Source organism: Pleurodeles waltl, chromosome 1_2 (assembly GCF_031143425.1).
Source record: "Pleurodeles waltl isolate 20211129_DDA chromosome 1_2, aPleWal1.hap1.20221129, whole genome shotgun sequence".
Lineage (NCBI taxonomy): Eukaryota > Metazoa > Chordata > Amphibia > Caudata > Salamandridae > Pleurodeles > Pleurodeles waltl.
The window spans coordinates 1347561258-1347588377 of record NC_090437.1 but is presented as its reverse complement, the minus strand read 5'-3'; the positions used below and the strand labels follow the sequence as shown (position 1 = coordinate 1347588377).

The window sequence follows — 27120 nt, the reverse complement described above, 5'->3', positions numbered from 1 at the left end:
TGTTCCTTTGTGTACGTAGTACAAGTTCTATTGCGTCCTTTTGCAGTAATGCCTGAACTTCTAATTCCAGAAGGTCTAAATGCTGTTTTGACATGTTTTGTGTTTTTGGTGGGACATTTGGAGGGATTTGGAGAAATTCTATGCAATAACCATGTTGGATAATTGCTAAGACCCAAGTGTCTGTTATTTCCTCCCAAGCTTTGTAAAATTGGCTTAGTCTTCCCCCCACTGGTGTTGTGTGAAGGGGTTGAGTGACTTGTGAGTCACTGTTTGGTTGTAGGGGTTTTGGGACCTTGAAATTTTCCCCGGTTTCTAGGGAATTGTCCCCCTCTGTACTGGCCCCGAAAGCCTCCCCTTTGGTACTGTCCCTGGTAGGTAGACTGTGTTGATTGTGAGGTGCTGGCTTGGAGGTGCTGGCTTGTGTGGCTTGACCCCGAAACCCCCCTCTGAAGGGTGTTCTGCGAAATGTGCCAAGAGTGCCTCTGCCCTGCGGGGAATAGAGTGCGCCCATGGCCTTGGCTGTGTCAGTGTCCTTTTTCAATTTCTCAATTGCCGTGTCCACATCGGGTCCAAACAATTGTTGTTCGTTGAACGGCATATTGAGCACTGCCTGTTGTATCTCGGGTTTAAACCAGGATGTGCGCAACCATGCGTGCCGTCTTATTGTTACCGCGGTATTTATTGTTCTTGCAGCTGTATCCGCTGCATCCATAGAGGAGCGTATTTGGTTATTAGAGATATTTTGTCCCTCCTCAACTACTTGTTTTGCCCGTTTCTGTAATTCTTTGGGTAGATGCTCGATGAGATGCTGCATCTCATCCCAATGGGCTCTGTCATATCGTGCTAGGAGCGCCTGAGAGTTCGCGATGCGCCACTGGTTTGCAGCTTGTACAGCAACCCTTTTTCCAGCTGCGTCGAACTCGCGGCTCTCTTTGTCCGGAGGTGGTGCGTCGCCTGATGTGTGCGAGTTGGCTCTCTTGCGAGCTGCCCCTACTACAACTGAATCTGGTGGCAGTTGTGATGTGATAAAAGCAGGGTCTGTGGGCGGTGCTTTATATTTTTTCTCCACCCGTGGAGTTATCGCTCTGCTTTTGACAGGATCTTTAAAGATCTGTTTTGCGTGCCTTAGCATTCCCGGGAGCATAGGCAGGCTTTGATAGGTGCTAAGGGTGGAGGAGAGGGTGTTGAAAAGAAAGTCATCCTCAACAGGTTCTGAGTGTAACGACACGTTATGGAACTCTGCTGCCCTAGCTACCACCTGTGCATACGCTGTGCTGTCCTCGGGTGGTGAGGGCTTGGTAGGGTACGACTCAGGACTATTGTCTGATACTGGGGCGTCATATAGGTCCCAAGCGTCCTGGTCATCTTGGCTCATGGTGGTATGAGCTGGTGAATGTGACGGAGTTTGTGCCGGTGATGTATTAGTTACAGGTGGAGGAGAGGGTGGTGGAGTTACTTTCTTCACCACTTTTGGTTGTGGTCCCACTCTGTATGAAGATCCGCTTCTGGGTGTGGTCTACGTCAGTGGATTGTAACTCTTCTTCAAATCTGTGTTTGCGCATTTGAGAGGACAGTGATTGTTCCTCTGAATACGAGCTGGCAGTCGGTTCGGTTGCAGGGCGTTTTGGCACCAAAACTGTGTCTTTGCTTGTTTTCGGCTCCGAGGAGAATTCTCTTTTTTGTAGTCGAGCTTTCTCGGCGTCGATCATCCTCGGTGCCGCTGTCTCTGCGTCGAGCAGCTTCGGTTCCGCTGTCTCGGCGTCGACCCTTTTCGGCAGCACTTTCTCGGTCCCGAGATTGCTGCGTGCCTGTGTCTCGACCCGAGTCGGACGATCTCGGCACCAGTTCGCCCTTTTTCGGTGCCGATGGACGGTCACCTATTTTATGGGTCGAGCCATGGCCTGTTGGCAGTGGCGTCCCCTGGGCCTTGTCTTTTTTCCCGTGTGGTGCTTGTTTCGACGTCTTACTCACGGTTTCTTCGACGTCGAACTCCTCCGAGTCCGATTCATGGATGGAGAAGGCTTCCTCTTCTTCTCCTTGTTCCTCGAACCCACGTTGTCCTGTCGACGTGGACGCCATTTGCAACCTTCTGGCTCTTCGGTCACGGAGCGTCTTTCGGGACCGGAACGCACGACAGGCCTCACACGTCTCTTCCTTGTGCTCGGGCGACAGGCACAAGTTACAGACCAAATGTTGGTCTGTATACGGATATTTGCTGTGGCATTTAGGACAGAATCGGAACGGGGTCCGTTCCATCGGTGTCGATTTTACACGCGGTCGGGCCGACCAGGCCCTGACGGGGGGTCGAAGTTACCCCGAAGGGCTACCGGAGCTCTTCACGATTCGGTGTCGATTCTATCTAACCCGATACCGAACGAATCAATACTGACGTAGTTTTCCGAAGTTTTGACTATCTTTCCGTCCCAAAACCCGGAGCGAAAAGAAACACATCCGAACCCGATGGCGGAAAAAAAAAACAATCGAAGATGGAGTCGACGCCCATGCGCAATGGAAACAAGGAGGAGGAGTCCCTCGGTCTCGTGACTCGAAAAGACTTCTTCGAAGAAAAACAACTTGTAACACTCCGACCCAACACCAGACGGCGGACTATGCACAGCATGTGTATCTGCAGCTACACATGCCACCGAACATACAATTACAATTACACCATAGGGGCTCACCACACACCAGGCCAGCCTCCCACAGTGATAACACCACAGGAGCTCACCACACACCAGGCCAGCCTCCTACAGTGATAACACCATAGGAGCTCACCACACACCAGGCCAGCCTCCTACAGTGATAACACCATAGGAGCTCACCACACACCAGGCCAGCCTCCCACAGTGATAACACCACAGGAGCTCACCACACAAGCCTCCTACATTAATAACACCATAGGAGCTCACCACACACCAGGCCAGCCTCCTACAGTGATAACACCACAGGAGCTCACCACACACCAGGCCAGCCTCCCACAGTGATAACACCATAGGAGCTCACCACACAAGCCTCCTACATTAATAACACCATAGGAGCTCACCACACACCAGGCCAGCCTCCCACAGTGATAACACCATAGGAGCTCACCACACACCAGGCCAGCCTCCCACAGTGATAACACCACAGGAGCTCACCACACAAGCCTCCTACATTAATAACACCATAGGAGCTCACCACACACCAGGCCAGCCTCCTATAGTGATAACCCCACAGGAGCTCACCACACAAGCTTCCTACATTAATAACACCATAGGTGCTCACCACACACCAGGCCAGGTTCCTACGCACCGCCAGATGATACATAAGCCCCTCCTGCAGTAGATAGGTTAGATTTGTAATACCATTTTCTGCCTTGTTATCCTCTTGATTAAGTTTTTATTTACACACCAAAGTGAGAATCTTTTCCATTTTGCCAAATAACATTTCCTTGTACCCGGTTTTCTGGCTTCTCTCAAGACAGCCATTGTGTCTCCTTGTAATTTCAAATGTTTAAATTTCAAGTCTTCAGGAGCCACGCTGTTAATGTGAAATATTCTGGTTCTGGATGTAATACCTTCCCCTTTCCATGGGTAGCAAACATTGTCTTTTTCATGGTGGTTGGCCCAACTGAATTAGTATTAGCGCCATTCAGCTTCTCCTGCATTGCTGATCGCCCTGTGCAATAAAGCTGTTGGTGGAGACGCGCATGCAAACACCCCTGACCAGTTCATCGAAAGGGCATTCCCCAGAGATTATGGGTGTGGCTGTCTGGAGGCAAAGAGTTGACATTTTGCAATCCCCGGAGTCGCAAATAAATCCACTGTTGGCGTCCCCAATCTTCTGAAAATGTCTTGTACTACTTTTTGGTTTAGTTCCCATGTGAACATGAGGCCTGTCTGCTCAGACTGTCAGCCTCGCAGTTCGCTTTCCCTGGAAAATGAATTGCTGGAATAGCTATACTTTTGTGGACTGCCCAGCTCCAGATCTGCTGGGCCAACTTTGAGAGAGCTGGTGATTGAGTCCCTCCCCGTTTGTTGATTAGAACATTGCTGTTGTGTTGTGTTTGGACTAAAACTGTCCTCATAATGTGTTGTTTGAATGCTTTCGGGGCCAGCTGAACTGTCTTTAATTCCAGCCAACTGATGAGCTAAGACTGCATCCTGGGTGGACCAAACCCTCTGTACCTTCAGAGAGCCCATGAGTGCCCCCCAACCCCTATGTGAGGCATCTGCGGTTATGGTTAATGTTGGAGTCGCTTGCTGAAAAAGTCAGAGTAATATTATGTAGGAAGTTGGCTCTGTATCTACTATTTCAAAGTAAGAAATAGCATGCACAGAGTCCAAGGGTTCCCCTTAGAGGTAGGATAGTGGCAAAATTAGATAATTCTAATGCTCTATTTTGTGGTAGTGTGGTCGAACAGTAGGCTTATCAGAGGGTAGTGTTAAGCATTTGTTGTACACACACAGGCAAGAAATGAGGAACACACACTCAAAGACTTACTCCAGGCCAATAGGTTTTTATACAGAAAAAAAAAAAAATATATATATATATATATATATATATTTTTTTTTTTTTAAGAACCACAAGTTCAAGATTTACAAGTAATACTTTAAATGTAAGGTACTTCACTTAGATACTTTAGGAACTTTGAATAAAAGCAATATCACATACAGTCTTTGTAAAAATGGCAATAAGCTATTTTCAAAGTGGACAGTGCAAAAATCAACAGTTCCTGGGGGAGGTAAGTAAAGGTTAGTTTTGAAGTTAAGTAAAACACTTACAAGTCTCAAAGTTGGGTCCAAGGTAGCCCACCGTTGGGGGTTCAAAGCAACCCCAAAGTTACCACACCAGCAGCTCAGGGCCGGTCAGGTGCAGAGGTCAAAGCGGTGCCCAAAACACACAGGCTTCTATGGAGAACAGGGGTGCCCCGGTTCCAGTCTGCCAGCAGGTAAGTACCCGCGTACTCAGGGGGGGTTTGTAGGGCACCGGGTGGGGGACACAAGGCGGCACAGAAAGTACACCCTCAGCGGCACAGGGGCGGCCGGGTGCAGAGTGCAAATCTTGAACCTGTGGTTCTTAAATTAAACTAAGAAAAGATATTTTTCTATATAAAAACTTATTGGCCTGGAATTGTCTTTGAGTGTGTGTTCCTCATTTATTGCCTGTGTGTACAACAAATGCTTAACACTACCCTCTGATAAGCCTACTGCTTGACCACACTACCACAAAATAGAGCATTAGAATTATCTCTTTTTGCCACTATCTTACCTCTAAGGGGAACCCTTGGACTCTGTGCACGCTATTTTTTACTTTGAAATAGTACATACAGAGCCAACTTCCTACACCTGGTTTCAACAGGCTGAGGAGAGGAGGCTCATCTTAACACTCAACAATGCAACTTTACAGATTCTTTGGGTTGAGTACTCAAAGACCCTTGGGTTAAGGAACAGACACACACAAGCTTGACGCACATACCTTCCGAATGTCTCTGGTGGCCACCAGGCCCCACCCTTTGCCTTCAGTTCGGATAACTTTGGTCTCTGGATACTGGAGGTTTGAGAAGCTACGGTTCTGGCAGCGCTCGCCGGATGGACACACTTGGGGATGACACTCGTACATCAACATTCGGTTTATGCACTCGGAATCAAACCCACAGGGTTTCTCAGACGTCGGCTCGCAGTTACACTTTGGGATCTGGGAAATGTCCACTGGAGGGAGGTGAACATTACCGTAACGTCTATTTCGCTGCAGAAATAAAATAAAGACTATTGTTAGTTTTTAAGTATTTACATATTTTATTTCACTATATGCACAGATTCATAAATACCTGGTGCTAGGTATCACTTGTTTCAGAGCTACTTCCTGTACACGGATGCCATGCCGCTTTTCATATCAAGTTGTCCACTTAATGTAAGAGTGTGTGTGAGTGTGAGTGTGAGTGTGTGTGTGAGTGAGTGATGGAGGCAAGTCCCAGTGGAGGGGGGTGTTCTCATATACACAACACATCAACACAAAGAATGGTGTACAAGCAGAAGACCCCCGACCTGCACTAATCTCTGTTCTTTGGAAGATAGATTGACCCATAAACGAGGTTCACAGTAGGAGAGGCAGTCCACCAACATTTTCTTCAAGGCAGTCTAGAGAAACCTGGCATTACTAACTGGATCTCCTCATACCCCCTGGACAGATTCTACATCATCCCTTTACTCAAATCATTGTTCAGCATAAACGCTGACCTACTTCAAGTCACCGAACTAATCAAGACCTTGTACCCAATGTGCTTAAACTACATCAAAAACACTCTTCTCTTAAAACTGTAAATCTGAATGCCTACATGTCTCAGGACAAGACCACTGCCTCAGAGCCGTCCACCAGTGGATGCTGAGAACCCACCTTTATATTAACGCATTCAAAAGAGATTCAAGCATGTGGAGAACGCAGCATCTACCACCACAAAACCAGCCGACTCTAGGTACCACCAGAGAATTTGATTGAAGTGAAAAAACTTGGAAGTGATCACAGACTTCTGCCTCCCAAATAGCCCAAGACCTGTCTTTGATCCCATGTAAATCCTACAGGACATCTTCCTGTACCTAGGCTTTCCGCAGGCACTAGAGGCTCCCCGTGCCCCGTCTCAAACTATGCCAACAAGCACGATATAGTGAGCTCCGAAGACTAAACAAAATACAGAACTAAGCAGCATGAAAACGACCACATCTTCGTCTACAGGACCCCATCTTACCGCCTTACACTGCCAGCTGCTTAGCCTTCAGGGCTCTGAATAGCTCACTGGGACGTCTTCAGCTAAGGCCTGTCCTTCATTCAAGTAAAGCTACTTTGATATCCACAGAAGGGAACCCAACAACATGTACGCTTGCACCTCAGCTGATGGCCATCCATGCAAAAACAAACCTATCACTGGACGCCCCTTCTTCCAAGAAGCAGCAAAGCTTTTACTTTGTAAAGACAAATACTGAAGACCTGGACTTCAGGAACGGGATGCACATTTGGCTCTTGTTAACCTACACTGAGCTGCTTAAACACCTGCTAATTCAGTACCGGAGCACACTGTAGGGTAAACGCGTCTTACACATACACGTTCTGAGCATCCAGAGTTACTAGCCATCACTAGGAGGGGTGGGGCAGACCTCTGGAGGAGACCCACCCAAACGAGAACACACACGTTCACAGCCATCGGCACAATAGCTGCACACCTATCGCTCAGGTAATTAGTTGTTTGTGAGCCGCCTGTGCCAAACAGAAGAGAGCACAACACACTGCGCTCACACACAAGCACCTTACCAGCAGAGCAACACATGGCACCACAAACATCTCACAATCACAACTGACTCACAGGCCGCAGCATACACGCATACACTCATCCATCTAACCACACAGTAGCGTGGAACTTGTCCATACATGTGTAAGAGACCAGAAGTGCTGCGTAAATCCAACCACAATCCACCATTAAGGGACCCAGGACACCAGCAGTAAAGGTTTGTCCGTGACCTGAAAACTGGTCCTGACAACACACGTGACTCGTTGCCCTCAGGCCGCTATGAACGCCTGTAGATGTCCATGGTGGCTGCTGTGAGATTCAGGAACCATCAAGCAGAGCACTGCAGTAAAAATCGGTGATCCACATATGTTAAATACAATTTACCAACAAATACACCCGTGTGGTGAGAAACGCGTACCTTTATGTGTTTGTAAGGTGGAGGCTTGAGGTCATTTTTACTGCTTTTTATACGTCGCAAATAAACGTCTCTTTCCTTCAGTGCTGTGGGAAATAGAGAGGAAACACTAAAACATAATACATAACAGACACATTTGGCTCAATACTTAGGGAGCAATGTTACTACCGTCAGCTGGAACAGTGAAACTCGAATTACAAAAACAGGATTGAATAACAATTACTATTAAACCTTTGCAGTGACTTTCAGGGAATCGAGGGTCTGAAGTTGTCCGTGTGCCTGTGACCCTTGTTGTGCAAGGCACTGTTGTAAGGGCCTCATGTTTAATCTTGCATAATCTATCGCTTTGCAAGATGCCATCATTCCTAAAATCTTCATGATAAATCTTACAGTGTATTGTTGATTTGGCTGTATGAGTGGTATTACATTTTAGAAAGCTTGTATCCTTCGGATGTTTGGATACGCTAGGGCTAGTTGAGTACTTAGGATAGCACCTAGATACGGTTGTACTTGTGCTGGTTGAGGGTGTGACTTTTGGTAGTTTATAGAAAATCCAAGTGTGTGCGAAGTTTCTATCACAACGTGTATGTTTTTGGCATTGTGTAGAATTGTTTGATTTTATTAGCCAATCGTCTAGATATGGAAAGGCATGGATGTGTTGTCTTCTTAAGTTTGCTGCTACTACCGCTAGACACTTTGTGAACACCCTTGAAGCTGTTATGCCAAAAGGTAACACTTTGAACTGGTAGTGTTTTCCTTGTATGACAAACCGGAGATATTTTCTGTGAGCTGGGTGGATGGGTATGTGGAAATACGCATCTGAGGTCTAGAGCAGTCAAAAAATCTTGGTTTTGTAGCATTGGAATAACATCTTGCAGAGTTACCATGTGAAAATGTTCTGACAAGATGTATAGATTGAGGGGCCTGAGGTCTAATATGGGCCTGAGGGTGCCATCTTTCTGAGGAATTAGGAAGTATAGTGAGTGTACCCCTGTTCCTTGTTGGGACTGTGGAACTAATTCTATTGCTTGTTTGAGTAGTAGAGATTGAACCTCTTGTAGTAACAGAGCTGTATGTTAGGGGGACAACTTGTGATATCTTGGCGGAATATTTGGAGGGTGTTTATCAATGCCAGGCAATAGCCATTGCGGATAGTTGATAATAACCAGTTGTCCGTGGTGATATTTTGCCAATGAGAGTGGAACTGCTGCAGTCTTCCCCCCACAGGAGATGTGTGGAGTGGAAGAGAGGGAAGGAAGTCACTGCTTTGGTTGTGTTGTTGGTTGTTTAGAGGTTTGGAATTTACCTCTATTTCTAGAGTTTTGGCCTCTGTATGTTCCTATGAACCCACCTTGCTGGTACTGGGTTTGATATGGTTGCTTTGTTTGTGAGGTGGATGCCTCGGAGGATCGTGCTCTAAAAACCTCCTCGAAACTGAGGCCTATGAAATGACCCCCCATTGCTTTTGCTGTATCAGATTCTTTTCGTAGTTTCTCAGTTGTAGTCTCCACTTCTGGGCCAAAGAGGTGCTTTTTCTCAAGAGCCATGTTCAGCACAGCCTGCTGGATATCTGGTTTAAAACCCGAGGAGCGCAGACATGCAGGTCTTCTGATGTGATGGCTGTGTTTACGCTCCTTGCAGCTGCATCAGCAGCATCCAGGGCAGATCTTATCTGATTGTTACGGATGGCTTGCCCTTCCTCTACCATTTGTTGTGCCCGCTTTTGGTGTTCTTCTGGGAGATGCTGTGTGATATCCTGCATCTCATCCAAGTGAGCTCGATCATAGCGGGCTAGCAGTGCTTGTGAATTAGCAATTCTCCATTGATTTGCTGCCTGAGAAGCATCACATTTTCTGCTCTTTATCAGGAGGGGTGCATCGCCTGAGGACTGGCTATTTACCCTCTTTCGTGCTGCACTGACCACCACTGAATCAGGAGGCACCTGATGAATCATATAATCTGGGTCAGAGGCTGCAGGTTTATATTTCTTTTCTATTCTAGATGTGATGATTCTAGATTTCACAGGCTCACAAAAAATGTGGTCTGCGTGTTTTACCATGCCCAGTAACATTGGGAGGCACTGGTACCTAGAATGTGTTGAAGATAATGTATTAAATAAAAAAATCTTCTTCCAACGGCTCTGAGTGCATTGTTACCCCGTGATAAGCGGCTATGACCTGGTTGTATACTGTAGTATCTTCAGGTGGAGATGGTTTAGAGGGGTAAGTATCTGGGTCGTTATCTGAGATGGGATCAGGATCATAAAGGTCCCATGAATTTACAATGTCTTCTTGAGAATAAAAAGAGTGCGTTGGAGAGGGCATTGGTGGAGGGCTGCTGCGGGGAGAGACAGATAGCTGTGGAGGACGAGGAGGAGAAGTATGAGGAGGTACTGGCTTCTCCTTTTGCACCTTTGCTGGTGGCTGTGCAGTGTCCAGTTCCTCTTGGAAAGCCAGCTTCCTTTTTGTTTTTAAAAGGAGGTGCAGAAACAATCCTTCCAGTTTTTTTAGGAACGTGTATTCTGGATGGTCTCATCCATAATTTGTAAAATGGGCTCAATGTCAAACTCTTCCTCAGAGGTTTTATGGCTTTATCATAATTTCTTGGAAAGTCCTTGCTCCTCTGTATATGATGTCTTCTTCGGTTCCGAAGTTTGTGGTTTTTCGTTACCGAAAATGTTGTGCAAGGTCTCAGCTCCGAAGCAGACTTTCCAATTTTCGACTCCGAAACTTGGGATTTTCTGCTAGAGTCCGAAATGGAGCCCTTTATAGCTTTAATCTACTCTGAAGTGGACGGAGGAGTGGCCAGGGCACGTCAGCTAGTGGAGATGCCCGCCCCCTTTGACACAGCCCCCACGTTTGGTGGCAAGTCCAGGGGAGATAATGAGAAAAACAAGGAGGAGCCACCCACCAGTCAGGACAGCCTCTAAGGTGTCCTGAGCTGAGGTGACCCCCTGCCTTTGGAAATCCTCCATCTTGATTTTGGAGGATTACCCCAGTAGGATTAGGGATGTGCCCCCTCCCCACAGGGAGGAGGCGCAAAGAGGGTGTAGGCACCCTCCAGGACAGTAGCCATTGGCTACTGCCCCCCAGACCTAAACACACCCCTAAATTGAGTATTTAGGGGTGACCCTGAACCCAGGTAATTGGATTCCTGCAACCTGAACTACAAAGAAGGACTGCTGACCTACAAGCCTGCAGAGAAGACGGACGACGACAACTGCTTTGGCCCAGCCCTACCAGCCTGTCTCCAGAGTCGAAAACCTGCAACCAGCGACGCATCCAACAGGGACCAGCGACCTCTGAAGCCTCAGAGGAGTGCCCTGACCCCCAGGACCAAGAAACACCCGTGAGCAGCGGCTCTGCTCAACAACCTCTTTGCAACAAAGAAGCAACTTTTAAAGAAGTCACTCTTCCCGCCGGAAGCGTGAGACTTCACACTCTGCACCCGACATCCCCGGCTCGAGATCCAGAGAACCAACACCACAGGGAGGACTCCCCGGCGACTGCGACCTCGTGAGTAGCCAGAGACGACCCCCCACACCCCCCCCCCCCCAGACCTCCACAGCGATGCATGCAGAGGCTCCCCCTGACCGAGACTGCCTCTAACAAGGGACCCGACGCCTGGACCAAGCACAGCAGCCGCAGCCCCCAGGACCTGAAGGAACCGAACCTCAGTGGAGGAGTGACCCCCAGGTGACCCTCTGCCTAGCCCAGGTGGTGGCTGTCCCAAGAAGCCCCCCACTGTGCTTACCTGCACAGCTAGAGTGACCCCTGAGTCCTTCCATTGAAGCCTATTCAAAACCCGAAGCCTGCTTTGCACACTGCACCCGGCCGCCCCTGTGCTGAGGAGGGTGTGTTTTGTGTGCCTACTTGCGTCCCCCCCAGTGCTCTAAAAAAAACCCCGGTCTGCCCCCCTGAGGACGCAGGTAGTTACCTGCTGGCAGACTGGAACCAGAGCACCCATGTTCTCTATAGGCGCCTATGTGTTCTGGCACCTCTTTGACCTCTGCACCTGACAGGCCCTGAGCTGCTGGTGTGGTAACTTTGGGGTTGCCTTGAACCCCCAACGGTGGGCTGCTTATGCCCAGGAACTGAGACTTGTAAGTGTCTTACTTACCTCACAATCTAACCAATACTTACCTCCCCCAGGAACTGTTGATTTTTGTACAGTGTGTACTTTTAAAATGGCTTATTGCAATTCTTTAAAAAAAATGTATATGTTATTGCTCTAATTCAAAGTTCCTAACTTACCTTGCATTTTATGTATTTACTTCAAATCTTGAACTTGTGGTTCTAAAAATAAATTAAGAAAATATATTTTTCTATATAAAAACCTATTGGCCTGGAGTAAGTCTTGGAGTGTGTGTTCCTCATTTATTGCCTGTGTTTGTACAACACATGCTTAACACTACCCTCTGATAAGCCTACTGCTCGACCACACTACCACAAAATAGAGCATTAGAATTATCTCTTTTTGCCACTATCTTACCTATAAGGGGAACCCTTGGACTCTCTGCACACTATCTCTTACTTTGATATAGTATATGCAGAGCCAACTTCCTACAGGTGACTTATAAGTGACCTGGTACAGTGTAAATGGCTGTGAAAGGGTGCTTGCACCTTTTCACGCAGGCTGCAATGGCAGTCCTGCAGAACCCTTAGCATGGGCTCCCTAAGGGTGGCAGAATAACTGCTGCAGTCCATAGGGATCCCCTGGAACACCAATGCCCTGGGTAGCGCTAGGTACCATGTACTTACATGGGGGCACCAGTATGACAATTGTGGGGATAAAAAATTACCAGTAACCAAATTAGAGGAAAGAGCACAGTCACTGGGGTCCTAGTTAGCAGGATCCCAGTGAACACAGTCAAACACACTGACAAACAGGCCAAATGTGGGGGTACCAAGCTCGAAAGAGGCTACTTTCCTACAGAGAGCAGAGAATGTAAAGTACAAAGGTACCTGTACAAGCCCAATGTCCTTTCGCCCTACTGTGATAAATCTGGGCATTGTGACAGGACTGATTATCATCAGCATACCTCAAAGTCATCAATCTATGAAAGAATATTTACACACGGTGTACACTAGTTAAACGGTGTTCCACAAAGCTCTGGGAAGAAAGCATTCACACATGTTTTATCAACTCATTAATTAAACGCAAAGAAACTTATGTCTCAGCTGTGCAGTCTGAGAACCCACCATGACCATATTCTGTGCTGCCAAGGTAATCTTTATTAAAATAAATACTTGGATTACAAAAGATGTAAGAATTACAGTAAAGTAGTATCTGTCGAAGCAAAAACAGTTGAAAGGAAATAAGTTTTACAGTCTAAGGGTACTCAGTAAAGAACATGAGGGTTGGCGACAGAAAGAATCCTGAGACTATGCCCACAGTTTGAATTGTATTTTATTGTTTTTAAACATTTCTGTGCCGTAATTAACAATGTGAATGGATAACAGCGTATCCCAGGAGAGACTTACCTAATGCTATATGCTTCCGCAGCCGTGTGGATGTAACCTTCACCCGGTTTTCCTTCAGTAATGACGGATCTAGAAGAGAAGTTGGGATTAGTAGATGCAGAAAGCAGGTTTGCACTTGCTTGCACATCCCTCACTTATTTAAGTGCTAAGGCACCTTTCAGGCACAGTCCTGGCTGGTCTGAGCTGTTGACCCAGTGCTAATAACGCAAATCTAGATTTCATATTTAAAGAGTGTATGGGCTGCAGCTAGAAATTCTCAAGCAACACACATAATGGGGCTTTAAAAGCATGTAAACTACAAATACCAAGAAAGTGACAAATAATTGAGCCTCATGTTTTGGCCTAGATTGGGGAGGGTTTCAGATTCTGTCAGAGTCTGGTCGTTAAGGGCTGCGGTCGTAACATGGAGTGATCTGGTCTTCGTTTCAAGGGACACTGCTCCAGTTCCCGGTTTACCTCTTAAAAATGTTGCAAAGCCTGTTTTAGACTGATTGTTTTCATTTGATGAGAATCAAAGCTACACAACTGACAGACAAGAAACCCTGAAATGAAAGCGCAGAAACAGAAAGGTCGGAGTTTGAGAAACATAGATGGGGGAAGACTATTTACTCCTACAAACCAGTACGCTGACTTTCTTAGTACGCGATCCTTACTTTCTCACAGAGCAAGGGCCTCAGCCTGGCAGACCAAGCTGTTCGGTTTCACGCACAGCTCTCATACTCATCCTCAGCTTACTACCTTACAGTCCCCCCTTTGGCCACACAAACTCAGACTCAGGGAAGAAGTGAAGGCAGAGGACTTCTTGAGCGGCCCAAGAACCGAGTGCTCTCCAACAGTGAGTAAAATGAAACAGTGGGTCTGTAAATGGGAGATTGCCACCAAAGATGCATCATCGATTACAGAGTGGTTGTGAAACCACACTGAGCAGAAATACATGTCACCTACTGTACAGAACATGACACATTCTCTCCTTTACATTCATCTCACAGGGGTTTTCACATCAATGACACTGTCTGCATGTCCCGAGTGCTTCACACACACAGAAAACCAACAACAGTGGTGAAAGCAGTTGATACAAACACCGGAACAAATAGCAACGTTAATGTCACTTAAACAATACTCAAATTGAGAAAATGGAAAGCATGTTTATAAACTAATTACTGTGTTTCAGCTTCTCTAGAACAGATGTTGGCTTTCCAAGTAGCTTTGAAAGTGCTACAGAAACATTAAGACAGTTAACCCTTTATCAGGGAAGGAAATTAGCATTTTTATCCATGTAGGATGGATGTGTGCCCCTTGCTTGTAAATGTGCTGCTTTCACTGCCCCTGCAGTAGGAGTTGTGGTGCAACCAAATGAAATTGAAGCCAGACCTGTGAATTACCAGAATAAAGATGCAGGAGACATGTACTCACCAAGTCGCAGTAACCGCACGGTCCACACACCCTTCAGTGTATCAGGGGACTTTTCAACCCGCTTCTTCCACTTCGGAGACCACACAGAGTCCGCTGCTGCTCAAACAGAAAGGGACAGATACTCTTAACGTGATCACATAAGAACCTTGTGACTCAATTCCCATCAGACCAAAGTCATACACAACTCTCCAAAGTGACACCCTTAAAATTCACAGAGTAATGCTGTATCAGCAGCGATGCAAGTGGTTGATTGGTTTACAAAGCCCGCTGTGTCACTGGTGTGAGACTCTGGTGTAAAACAGGGTCACTGGATGTTGTGTTTGTGATGTGTCTGGGAGAGGAGAATGTGATTAGTCTGAAGCTTTGTGTGAGAGGGAAGACATTCTCTTGAGATTGACACTGTGTGAGAGAACATGGCTCTGAGTGAGTCTGTAGGTGGGAAGGCTGCCTCTCGACTGACAGGAAAACAAATAACGGGGACAAACCAAAAGAGTTCAGCTGGTCCTACCTCAAACTAAGGCTGCTCCGACCTGGGGGGGGGGGGCACATATCCTCCTCCAAAAGTGGGCATTGAGAAAGTGCCCTCCCCAAGAAGTAGTTCACAAAGTTCAGCTACAACATAGAAAATCCAGCAGCCCTTCCTCTCTCAGAAGTGGTCAGACCCTGAGATCTGAGGTTCAGTACTGCCCTGGATTTAAAAGAGACCCTTCCCCTTTAGACAGGGGAGCGAGATTGTTGCTCACACTGGACAGGCCACTCAAACACTGCTAAACCAAACAACATCCATACGTCACAGCACCTAGAAGCCCAGGCGCTTTGTAGAGCTCTTGCAGAGGAGAACAGAAAAACACTGCAGCAGTTATCAGAGTGATCATCTCATCAGTGAATGAGCATTCAGGACGAGCAAAAAAAATAGATATTATGGGGAGGAGCGAAAGGGGGGGGGGGGGGGTAACAAATGGACACACCGGTCGCTTTTCCACCAGTGTAGACACCCCGCCTGCAGACACGGACATGAACCCTCTGAGCTAGTGAGGTAACACCGAGGTAGAAACACCACCCCCTCATGGTCCACCCTCAGTGGTCAAACTCCTGGCACAGAGGGGTCTTCCAAGGCTGATGGTCTCCCACAGACCCAGAGTGCGGCCGGTGGTCACTGCTCTCTTCTCTGGGGCTCTCAGGACCATGTGATGTGACAGTTGGTCCAAGACAAGAGAATGTGACTGCGGAACCAGCAGGAGCCAAGATTCTGACTGTCTCCAGGAGGTCATTGCGGCCTCTGTGGGGCAGTATCCCTCAGTGACCACTGCTCCTGGTACTAGAGTACACTTCTCCCTGAGGGCTGCCAGGGCTGGGTACCAGCGTTTACTGGATTCTCATCCCTCGCTGACTGCTACATGGGTGCAGTGTTCACTGTATTCTTATCCCTCAGTGACTGCTGCTCCTGGTACATGGGTGCAGTTTTCACTGGATTCATATACCTTGGGGAGTGCTGTATTCACTGTATTCTCATCCCTCAGTGACTGCTGCTCCTGGTACACAGGTGCAGTTTTCACTGGATTCCCATCCCTCAGTGACTGCTGCTCCTGGTACATGGGTGCAGTGTTCACAGGATTCTCATCCCTCAGTGACTGGTGCTCCTGGTACATGGGTGCAGTGTTCACAGGATTCTTATCCCTCGGGACTGCTGCTCCTGGTACATGGGTGCAGTGTTCACAGGATTCTTATCCCTCGGGACTGCTGCTCCTGGTACATGGGTGCAGTGTTCACAGGATTCTTATCCCTTGGGACTGCTGCTCCTGGTACATGGGTATAGTTTTTGCTGGATTCTTATCCCTTGGGGAGTGCTGTATTCACTGGATTCTCATCCCTCAGTGACTGCTGCTCCTGGTACATGGTTGCAGTTTTCACTAGATTCGAATCCCTCAGTGACTGCTGCAGTCACAGGATTCAGGATTCACAGGACGCAGTTCCCATCGTGGTAGGAGGTACTAAGACTCATGTTTGACTTGCCCCCCCCCCCCTTTGGAGGTGAGCAGATCAGAATTTTGGGTCCCTGGCACCATACATATGATCCTCAGATTGAAGAGGACTGAATAATGCTTGCTCTGAGACTAGAGCAGGACCCAACCCAGAAGGACCCAGGATCATCCTCTTCACCCCCAGACATCTTGAACCAGATCCAGGCGGGCCCAACGGCCCCCTCTACACCCCCAGACATCATGGACCAGACCCAGGAGGGTGCACAAGCACCCCCACTACCCCCAGATCTCTTGGACCAGATCCAGGTGGGCTCAGCACCCGTTCTCCACCCACAGACATCTTGAACCAGACCCAGGAGGACCCAACATCCTGGACCAGACCCAGAAGCACCTGACAGCCATGTCTCCATCCCCAGACATCTTGGACCAGACCCAGGAGGGCCCGCCAGCCCAGTCCCCACCCCCAGATATCTTGGACCAGACCCAGGGGAGCTTGACGGCCCCCATTCCATCCCAGACATCTTGGACCAGACCCAGGAGGGCCCAGAATCACCCTCTCTACTCCTAGACATCTTGGACCAGACCCAGGTGGGCCCAGTAGCCCTCTTTCCACCCCCAGGCATCTTGGATTAGACCTAGGTGGGCCCAGCACCCATTCTCCAACCCCAGATGTCTGGGACCAGACCCAGGAGGGCCCAACAGTCCCCTATGAACCCCTAGACATCTTGGACTAGACCAAGAAGTGCCTGACAGCCCTGTCTCCAGCCGCAGACATCTTGGACCAGACCCAGGAGGGCCAGACAGCCCATTCTCCAACCCCAGGCATCTTAGACAAGACCCAGGGGAGCCTGACGGCCCCCTCTCTACCCCCAGACATGTTAGACCAGACCCAGGAGGGCCCAACAGCCCCCTCTCCACCCCCAAACATCTTGGACCAGACCCAAGAGGGCCCAGCAGCCCCATCTGCACCTCCTAGACATCTTGAACCAGGTCTAGGAGGGTGCAAAAGCCCCCTCTCCACCCCCAAACATCTATGACCAGACCCAGCAGGGCCAGAAGCACCCTCTCTACCCCCAGATATCTTGGACCAGAACCAAGAGGTCCCAGAATCACCCTCTCTACCCCCCAGACATCTTTGACCAGACCCAAGAGGGCCCAGAATCACCCTCTCTACTCCGACAAATCTCGGACCAGACCCAAGAGGGCCCAGAATCACCCTCTCTACCCCCACAAATCTTGGACCAGACCCAGGAAGGCCCAACCACCGCAGGATGCCGTCTTGGGTCAGCATGAGCAGAACCTCCTGTCTCAGAGTCCATATCTGGCAGTCAGCCCCTTCAGGGAGGTCGGCACTGAGCACATACACTTTTGACCTGTTTGATGAGAACTGCAGGTCCTTGGGATGACTCGGCCTGTTCTGCTTCCTTCAGCCCCAAGTTCAAGCACATGATTACAAAGAAGTTCGTACTCTGTGCCTTCAGAGCTAACGTGAAAGCCAAAATGGTGGTCACGCCAGTCAATACGCACTCCTTTCCCAGTTCTCATCCCAGACAGCTGTTGATTCCGGTGGGTGGTGGATTATTTGTGCAGAGTACTTTACTGTACCCTTAGTGAAACTGAGGAAGTTGGCTCTGTATATACTATTTCAAAGTAAGAGATAGTGTGCACAGAGTCCAAGGGTTCCCCTTCGAGGTACGATAGTGGCAAAAGTAGATAATTCTAATCCTCTATTTTGTGGTAGTGTGGTCGAGCAGTAGGCTTATCAGAGGGTAGTGTTAAGCATTTGTTGTACACACCCAGGCAATAAATGAAGAACACACACTCAAAGACTTACTCCAGGCCAATAGGTTTTTATATAGAAAAATATATTTTCTTAGTTTATTTTAAGAACCACAGGTTCAAGATTTGCAGTAAACACTTTAAACGCGAGGTACTTCACTTAGATACTTTAGGAACTTTGAATGAAAGCAATATCATATACAGTCTTTGTAAAAATGGCAATAAGCTATTTTCAAAGTGGACACAATGCAAGAATCAACAGTTCCTGGGGGAGGTAAGTAAAGGTTAGATTAGGAGGTAAGTAAAACACTTACAAGTCTCAGTTCGGGGGCATAGGCAACCCCAAAGTTACCACACCAGCAGCTCAGGGCCGGTGAGGTGCAGAGGTCAAAGAGGAGCCCAAAACACATAGGCGCCTATGAAGAACAGGGGTGCTCTGGTTCCAGTTTGCCAGCAGGTAAGTACACGCGTCCTTGGGGGCAGACCAGGGGGGTTTTGTAGAGCACTGAGGGGGACACAAGTAGGCACACAAAACACACCCTCAGCGGTACAGGGGCGGCCGGGTGCAGTGTGCAAAGCAGGCATTTGGTTTTGTATATTAAACAATGGAGGGCCCCGGGGGTCACTCTAGCGATGCAGGTAGGCACAAGGGGGGCTTCTCGGGCCAGCCACCACCTGGACTAGGTAGAGGGTCGCCTGGGGCTCACTCCTGCACTGAAGTTCGGTTCCTTCAGGTCCTGGGGGCTGCAGGTGCTGTGCTTGGTCCAGGCGACGGGTCCCTTGTTACAGGCAGTTGCGGTCAGGGGGAGCCTCTGGATTCTCTTCCAGGCGTCGCTGTGGAGGTCCAGGATGGTCGTCCCGGGCTACTCACGGGGGCGCAGTCACCTGGGAGTCCTTCCTGTGGTGTTGGTTTTCTGGATCTCAAGCTGGGGGCGTCGGGTGCAGAGTGTGAAGTCTCACGCTTCCGGCGGGAAGAGTGAGGTTTTTGAAGATTGTAGAAAAGTTGCAAGAATGTTGCTGTTTGTTGAGCAGAGCCGCTGCTCACAGGAGTTTCTTGGTCCTGGGGTTCAGGGCAGTTCTCTGAGGCTTCAGAGGTTGCTGGTCCCTGTTGGATGCGTCGCTGTTGCATTTTTTTGAGTCTGGAGACAGGCCAGTAGGGCTGAGGCCAAAGTAGTTGTCTTCCGTCGTCTTTGCGGGTCAGTAGTCCTTCTTTAGTTCAGGTTGCAGGAATCTGATTTCCTGGGTTCTTGGGTGCCCCTAAATACTAAATTTAGAGGTGTGTTTAGGTCTGGGAGGGCAATAGCCAATGGCTACTGTCCTGTAGGGTGGCTACACCCTCTTTGTGCCTCCTCCCTGAGGGGAGGGGGGAGCACATCCCTAATCCTATTAGGGGAATCCTCCAAAACTAAGAGAGGATTTCTAAAGGCAGGGGTCACCTCAGCTCAGGGCACCTAATGGGGCCGGAGGGGCAGGCATCTCCACTAGCCGGGATGCCCTGTGGGGCTGTAACAAAAGGGGTGAGCCTTTGAGGCTCACCGCCAGGTGTTACAGTTCCTGCAGGGGGGAGGTGAGAAGCACCTCCACCCAGTGCAGGCTTTGTTCCTGGCCACAGAGTGACAAAGGCACTCCCCCCATGTGGCCAGCAAATCGTCTGGTTGTGGCAGGCTGGCAGAAACTGGTCAGCCTACACTAGAAGTCGGATTGGTATTCAGGGGGCAGCTCTAAGATGAATTCCACACTGGCAGCAGTATGCATTTATTGTGCTGAGAAGTTTGATACCAAACTTCCCAGGTTTTAGTGTAGCCATTATGGAACTGTGGAGTTCGTGTTTGTCAAACTCACAGACCATATACTCTTATGGCTACCCTGCACTTAAAATGTCTAAGGTTTTGATTAGACACTGTAGGGACATGGTGCTCATGCCTGTGGCATAGTGCAACCTGCCTTAGGGCTGGAAGGCCTGCTAGAGGGGTGACTTACCTATGCCACAGGCAGTGTGAGGTTGGCATGGCACTCTGAGGGGAGTGCCATGTCGACAGTCTTTTTCTCCCCCCAGCACACACAAGCTGTGAGGCAGTGTGCATGTGCTGAGGGAGGGGTCCCCAGGGTGGCATAAGACATGCTGCAGCCCTTCGAGACCTTCCCTGGCATCAGGGCCCTTGGTACCAGGGGTACCATTTAGAAGGAACTTAACTGAGTGCCAGGTCTGTGCCAATTGTGGAAGCAAATGTACAGTTTAGAGAAATAACACTGGTGCTGGGGCCTGGTTAGCAGGGTCCCAGCACACTTTCAATCAAAACTTAACATCAGCAAAGGCAAAAAGTCAGGGGGTAAGCATGTCAAGGAGCATTTGCTTACACATGCAAAGCATTAGGTGGCAAGTTCCCGTGCCACAAATATTTTAGTATGTTGATAGGACTGTAATGCTCAGAACAGCCACTAGAGGACAGAGCAATAGAAGTAGCATTTGTAAGAAACATGGTCACGTAACTATATAGTTATGCCTAGAGGGCATAACAACACAAAAGCGATGCAGTGCAACCATACATTTAGCCCCTGGAGGGCGCAGCACACTGCACGTTTTCAGGGGCGGCAGGCCTACAGCAATGACATGAAAAACAAGGTCCTTAAACACAAGCTGTTCCCAACTGTAAAACAAAAGTTCCAGCCATGAGATCGCTTAAAAAGATAATGAATGGTGGGAGGGGTTATTATTTTAGGGTCCTCATTAACAGTGTGGGGATCCAGCGATGACCTAGACAGAAAGTCGTGCTGAACGCTTTGGTGGTGATTCCATTACCCTGGGACCACCACAGATCGAGTTATGAGCAAAAATATTTTGTAAAAGCAATGCCCTGCAAAGCATTATGGGGTGAGTTTCCAGAGTGCAGTGAATATTGTAGTATTGGCTCTCCTGCTGTGTCGGGAGTGTTGCTTTCGCTTTGCAGATTTCTGTTTTACGTAAATAATTTGCCAATTTGAAGCGTTTTAAGAGGAGGGCCACAAGAAATGACTCTGATTAGGTAACTGTGAACAATGTGACCAGCGCTTCAATGCCACCGATCCGGGTTCAGGCTGTTGTGCCTGTTCGCGCTGTGAGCACCATGGCCGTCAAGCAGCAGAAAGGGGAGAGATAAAAGAAAAAAAAAAGTTTGCCTATGCTGAAGTATGTTGGCAATTGTGCAATAATCCATGTAACAGGGGCAGTCTGCAAGGTGTGACAAAAATAGCCTCAAGGCGGGACAAACGTATTTACAAATGGCATCAAGTGATTGCTGAAAGGCAAGCCCATGAACGAATGAAAGTGATGGGTGTGGTTAAAAGCCCACAATACTTACAACAGGTCAGAGCACTTGCGCGCTCGACCAAAACAATGAGGCTCTTGAGGCATTCCCCCAACGGAATGATTTGTGTATTGTTAGAGTTCCTGAATCGACTGCTAGGATAAGATGGAAATAAATGTTGAAAACATGTAGAGGGCCTTATTTGGTGATGACCTGTCTCCATTGTTAAACATGCACACCATTGCCTGGCGCTGTGCCCTCCCCCCTGATGCCCCAGCGAGGCCTAAAGTGACCCAGCTCTTGAATCAGAGGGACTGGGACACCATTCCCTATAATTCAAGAGCTGGGTCACTGTAGGTCTCACTGGGGCACCAGAGGCAGGGTGCAGCCCCAAGGAACAGGGTGCACGCTCCGCATTTAAGACAGGAAAGGTCATCACCGAATTCTGCATCTAGTGAGAGAACGTTAGCCTCTCCAATACCAAAGCAACATTATCTCACTGTACTCAGACTTCACCCTGGCGGTGCAGTCCACAAGTAGGGAACTTTTGTCTATTATGCGTACACTACAGAAAGCAGACGCCACCTATTTGCTGCTATGTCTGACCAAGCTCTGCATCAATCACAATGGGAAATCCTCCTATTTCACGGACCACAAGGCTTGCTCCAGATTCGCTCGTGGCCTGGGCACCTTGGATGCTGGGGGTGTGACCTAAGGTGCTGGCCGCATCAGCGGTAATGACTAACTGTGGGACCGAATATATTGGTGATGGTGCCCCCTGGGTCATCACATGCCTCTTATTCTCCCGGAAGGGTGAACATGGTTTATCAGTTTTTTTCTGAACTTTCCTTCTTTACCCACCCTGGCAACCCAGCCGTACACTGGCTGGGGAGTATACCAAATTCTCTTGGCACCCCCCGGGATCATTCCTTACAAGTCACTGGAGTATGGTAGCATTTTTCTGGGGGTGGGAGGGCTTCTGGATCTTAGTTCTTTAGGAGAGTTGAAGTGGGCGGGAGTTCTGGGGAATGTTTGTTAGTTGCTGCACACAAGCAAAATGTTATTCCTTTTCCTGCTGGTTCATTTACTTCCTGAGTGCAACATGTAGCCACTATTAGGTGTCTTACCTGAAATATACGGGGGTTCAATGACTAACACAAAACGTGGTTGGTGCTTGCCTACCTCAAGTGACATCAAACTGATATATCCCTGCGCCAATAGCTTCATTTGGCTGATTCAGCCCATGGCAGATTGTGGGCGGGCGGTCAGGTTTGGGGAGACCCATGTCACCATTTACTCTAATTATGTGCGTAGAATCGTTATTCTCCTCTGGAAAGGGGTGCCTAAGCACACACACAAGGTGTTAAGTGACAAACAAGGCAGGTTTGTAATTTTAGTAGGACACCTGCAGGGCCCCCTATAAATCTAACTTCGGTCTGTGGAATGAATGTAGATATCTGTGGCTTTTTCACAGAGATATGGCACCTGATAACCTCAATGGGTCTCAGCATGGTCATCTGGTGCAGGGACTTCCATATGATCGTTGATGAAGAGAAGAAGAAATCCAGCGCCACCCGCACCACGGGGCTGCTGCTCAATTACAAGCAATCTTGTCAGGCTATGAACTTGCATACATTTGATTACTCAGACATCTCTTCAGCACAGAATATCACCTCAAGGTGAAGCATAGACTATTGGTTAGTCACCAAAGATGTAGTCACCTGGACTACGACTCGTTCACACCCAGAACAATGTCAGACCACTCCCCCGTATTTGTGGAGATTTGCGCCGCCCTGATACCTCACTCCCTCCCCCAATTGCCCCTCCCCCTCTGAAACACTTCCCCACCTCACCACAGGGCCACCATTCTCGATTACTTTGACCACAAAGCCCAGTCAGTGGATTCTCCTTCCATGCTGTGGGAGGTGGTAACCCGCAGGTCATGCACTGCTAAGCTGACCAGAGAACTTCAGTCATTACGTAGGACCTCCACACAATTAGAATCCAATATCTGAGCACCAGAACTCAGATTCTTTAATACCAATGACATGACTAGATTAGCACTGCTCAAAAGTAAATGATCTCAATTTGGGGAGGCAGCGATCAGAGAGAAGCACTATCTTTGCAAGAAGGTGGTTGCTCGGCATTATGGAGAGAGGACACCTGCCAGGCTACTTCACAAACATTGGGCTAGCAATCATGTCGACGACCAGCAGGCTGTCCAAACTAGTCCGGACCCTACTCAAGACACACAATGGGCACGTTCTTTGCTGGCCTGTATTCCTCCTCACTGCCAAATGATTCTGTCGCCCTGACCTCTTATTTTATGCCATACAGCTACTCAGGCGGTATGAATCTCACCGCCAATTCTCATACGTGCCCTTTATGACTGAAGACATGGTTCATGCATGGACACAAAGCACCGGGTCTAGATGGGCTCACACTCACTTTTTATAAAGAATATGCCCAAATATTCGCTCCCCATCTCTTGGCTATGTATGAGGAGTCCCTGGGGTGGAGTATAATCACTCACTCCGAGAGGTGCTCAAGTGTCAGCAACATGAAACCAGACAAGTCCCCTAAGCTCCTCGGGGTAGCCACCACCTAGGGGTCGCTCCTGCACTGGAGGTCGGATCCTTCAGGCCCTGGGGGCTGCGGGTGCAGAGTCTTTACCAGGCGTCGGATCTTATAAGCAGGCAGTTGCGGTCAGGGGGAGCCTCGGGATTCCCTCAGCAGGAGTTGCTGTGGGGGCGGCAACTCTGGCCACTCACAGTCTTGCAGTCGCCGGGGAGTCCTCCCTGAAGTGATTGGTCTCCACAAGTCGAGCCGGGGGTGTCGGGTGCATAGTGTCAAGTCTCACGCTTCCGGCGGGAAACGCAAGTTGTTTCAAAGTTGCTTCTTTGTTGCAAAGTTGCAGTCTTTGGTGAACAGAGCTGCTGTCCTCAGGAGTTCTTGGTCCTTCTAGATGCAGGGCATTCCTCTGAGGATTCAGCGGTCGCTGGTCCCTGTGGAAAGCATCACTGGAGCAGTGTCTTTAGAAGTGGGGTGACAGGCCGGTAGAGCCGGGGCCAAAGCAGCTGGTGTCTCCGTCTTCTCTGCAGGGTTTTTCAGCTCAGCAGTCCTCTTCTTAGGTTGTAGGAATCTGAGTTCCTAGGTTCTGGGGAGCCCCTAAATACTGAATGTAGGGGTGTGTTTAGGTCTGGGGGGTTAGTAGCCAATGGCTACTAGCCCTGAGGGTGGCTACACCCTCTTTGTGCCTCCTCCCTGAGGGGAGGGGGGCACATTCCTATCCCTATTGGGGGAATCCTCCATCCGCAAGATGGAGGGTTTCTAAAAGTCAGAGCCACCTCAGCTCAGGACGCCTTAGGGGCTGTCCTGACTGGCCAGTGACGACTCCTTGTTTTTCTCATTATCTCCTCTGGCCTTGCCGCCAAAAGTGGGGCCGTGGCCGGAGGGGGCGGGCAACTCCACTAGCTGGAGTGCCCTGGGGTGCTGTAACAAAGGGGGTGAGCCTTTGAGGCTCACCGCCAGGTGTTACAGTTTCTGCAGGGGGAGGTGTGAAGCACCTCCACCCAGTACAGGCTTTGTTACTAGCCACAGAGTGACAAAGGCACTCTCCCCATGTGGCCAGCAACATGTCTGGTGTGTGGTAGGCTGCTAAAACCAGTCAGCCTACACGGGTAGTCGGTTAACGTTTCAGGGGGCACCTCTAAGGTGCCCTCTGGGGTGTATGTTACAATAAAATGTACATTGGCATCAGTGTGCGTTTATTGTGCTGAGAAGTTTGATACCAAACTTCACAGTTTTCAGTGTAGCCATTATGGTGCTGTGGAGTTCGTGCATGACAGACTCCCAGACCATATACTCTTATGGCTACCCTGCACTTACAATGTTTAAGGTTTTGCTTAGACACTGTAGGGGCATAGTGCTCATGCACTTATGCCCTCACCTATGGTATAGTGCACCCTGCCTTAGGGCTGTAAGGCCTGCTAGAGGGGTGACTTATCTATACCTGTAGGCAGTGTGAGGTTGGCATGGCACCCTGAGGGGAGTGCCATGTCGACTTAGTCGTTTTATCCCCACTAGCACACACAAGCTGGCAAGCAGTGTGTCTGTGCTGAGTGAGGGGTCCCCAGGGTGGCATAAGATATGCTGCAGCCCTTAGAGACCTTCCCTGGCATCAGGGCCCTTGGTACCAGGAGTACCAGTTACAAGGGACTTACCTGGATGCCAGGGTGTGCCAATTGTGGAAACAAAAGTACAGGTTAGGGAAAGAACACTGGTGCTGGGGCCTGGTTAGCAGGCCTCAGCACTCTTTCAAATCAAAACTTAGCATCAGCAAAGGCAAAAAGTCAGGGAGTAACCATGCCAAGGAGGCATTTCCTTACACTCTTCTCCACACTGATGACCTCAGGTTGGTGGTGTGGTGATCATACTTGGCGCCACCAAGACGTTGAACTCTTTAGAATGGCCATACCGCTTTCACCTTCTTGCCCGCATTGGACTTAGTAATAACGTCTTACGTATGATTCAACTACTCTATACACAAACAACTGCACGCTTGCAAATGGAGCGATCACTGCCCCCTTTGTGGTGTTCAGGGGAATGTGACCTCTGTCATCCATACTATTTGCTGTTGCGATGGAGATTTGGCTGCCTGTTTGTAGCACTACCACTCCCACCGCGGCCTTGCATTCACCCCTCAGAGAATTCTAGTATCCATGTATGCAGATGATGTTACACCGTATATCAGTCACCCTGTAAATAGCATCCCATCTATCATTCAGGAAATCATACATCTTGGCAGATGTAACCATTAATGTAACTGGAATAACCATTAATTGGTCTCATCTACCACATTTCCACTCACTCCAGCCACGCAATCCTTTGTTACAAAGTACCCTCTGCAATGGACTGAGGCCGTGGTCCACTACCTGGGAGTTGTGCTTAGCCGGGACATGAGTGAACTATGGGGGACCAATTATAGCAGGCTCATGATGTGGCTGGAGGACCGCCAACTTCCGTCAACTTCTCCGATCCAACCTACTTTGGTAATGGCCGGTGGACAACCCCAGGTGGCATGGGAAGCCTCCCTCTCTTTTGAGCGGGTCACTTTATGTGCTCCAAACTTGTATTTCTACTTATACTGTGCACAGGTGCAGTTTGCTCATTATTGGCTGCATCCCACCCCTTTCCATCCCCATACAGCTCCTGAGTATCAGAGCACAGTGCCTTTTCTTGAGAGTACTGCATCATGTCTACCCTCTGAAGAACCCTAAAATTGAGAATGATACTGCAAAATGCCATATGGGCATGGGACAGACTGCAACACTGTGTGAAGCTGGAAAATGGGCACACTGGCCGTGCAGCTTATACGGCACCCACTAATTCCTGCACGAGGATGCTTGTGACGTCTCCAGTGTCAGACGTTTAGAGAGATATACCGAGAAGACCACTTCCTATCACCGCAGTGCATCCTGGACGACCCGACCCACACACCCTT

General features: G+C 48.9%; 1 protein-coding gene across 6 annotated transcripts in view; it reads right to left on the bottom strand.

Moving 5' to 3' along the window:
- The window catches only part of LOC138252618 (histone-lysine N-methyltransferase NSD2-like), a 388560-nt gene that overhangs the window by 251523 nt on the left and 109917 nt on the right, over nucleotides 1–27120 (bottom strand). For all 6 annotated transcript variants that reach the window (XM_069205757.1, XM_069205755.1, XM_069205753.1 and 3 more), the window contains exons 3-6: nucleotides 14573–14668; nucleotides 13160–13228; nucleotides 7680–7762; nucleotides 5458–5727 (exon numbers count right to left, since the gene is read on the bottom strand). In XM_069205757.1, the coding sequence (XP_069061858.1) occupies nucleotides 5458–5727; nucleotides 7680–7762; nucleotides 13160–13228; nucleotides 14573–14668 (518 nt within the window). The remainder of the gene's footprint in view (nucleotides 1–5457; nucleotides 5728–7679; nucleotides 7763–13159; nucleotides 13229–14572; nucleotides 14669–27120) is intronic.